The sequence below is a fragment of the Hippocampus comes genome, unplaced genomic scaffold (assembly GCF_001891065.2).
Source record: "Hippocampus comes isolate QL1 unplaced genomic scaffold, H_comes_QL1_v1.1 scaffold99, whole genome shotgun sequence".
NCBI lineage: Eukaryota > Metazoa > Chordata > Actinopteri > Syngnathiformes > Syngnathidae > Hippocampus > Hippocampus comes.
The window spans coordinates 63,531-64,555 of record NW_017805134.1 but is presented as its reverse complement, the minus strand read 5'-3'; the positions used below and the strand labels follow the sequence as shown (position 1 = coordinate 64,555).

General features: G+C 49.5%; 1 protein-coding gene across 1 annotated transcript in view; it reads right to left on the bottom strand.

Moving 5' to 3' along the window:
- c1ql1l2 (complement component 1, q subcomponent-like 1-like 2) overlaps nucleotides 1-1,025 on the bottom strand; it is a 39,410-nt gene that overhangs the window by 17,842 nt on the left and 20,543 nt on the right. The window contains exon 2 of the mRNA XM_019866309.1: nucleotides 714-1,023. Coding sequence (XP_019721868.1) covers nucleotides 714-1,023 — 310 coding nt within the window. The remainder of the gene's footprint in view (nucleotides 1-713; nucleotides 1,024-1,025) is intronic.

Below are 1,025 nucleotides of genomic sequence, written 5' to 3'. Positions count from 1 at the left end.
TGGGGTGGAGGGGGGGGTGGGGGGTTTGTTTGGCAATGTCAGGACGCATCATATGCGGACGGGGGGTTGGAGGGGGGACGCAGTTTGCAACCAGTCAACACATTTTTATCTCCGGGCGAGCTGCATTCCACAGATGTGCGCTCTGCACGCGACCGCGGCAATTATACGCTCACGGGACGTTTTATTAGGTACACCTGCCCCCCATGTAATGACATCCAACGCGGTGCAAACATTCTGCCTCTACAAAGAAAATAATACAATTTTTAAAAATATTATATATGTAGTTGTATTTTGGTGGGAACTTTGTGCAAACGGCATTATTTCGGAAGAAAACGGGCTTTGCTGTGTCTCATTTCGATCCATATTTTCACATACGCACACAAGAAATGATGGTTTAAAAACAGACAACGTATTGGAAACGACATACATACCTGGATATATGATCATGTCAAAATGGTATGGTCATGACTTTGGTTGTAAGAGTGTCTAAGTAACCCTGAGTACGCTCTGTAAAATATTCGGAAAAAAAAAACCCCACAAGATAATTCGTACAATTCATATTTGTAAAAGGAAGAGATACCGACAGTACAGCTCTTGTGTTGCATCTCGTCACATTGTGCAAGTAAGTGACTGGAAGTGATGGATGGCTTTAGACGGCGAGCATGCAGAGGCAAAGACGAAACCGAGTTGGTCAAAAGTTTCCGAGCACCGACCTGTCCGTTCTTGCAGAGGTCGGCCCACATGCTGGTGCCGTCGCCGCCTCTCATCAGCACGTGATAGATGAAGAAGTACGTGCCCGGAATGCTGCACACAAACTTGCCGGCGATGCCGTCATAGTTGTTGCCCAGGTTGGTGACCACGTCGTCAAACTTAAGGATCTCGTAGCCCTCGTGCGGGTTCTTGAGGCCGGCGTAGAAGGCCACCCGAGGTACCGTGCTGTAGGTGGCCGTGCTGATAGCTCCATTGCCCCCCAGACCCAAAATCCCAGTCCTTCCCTGGTCCCGACTGTCTCCCGGAGGCCCCGC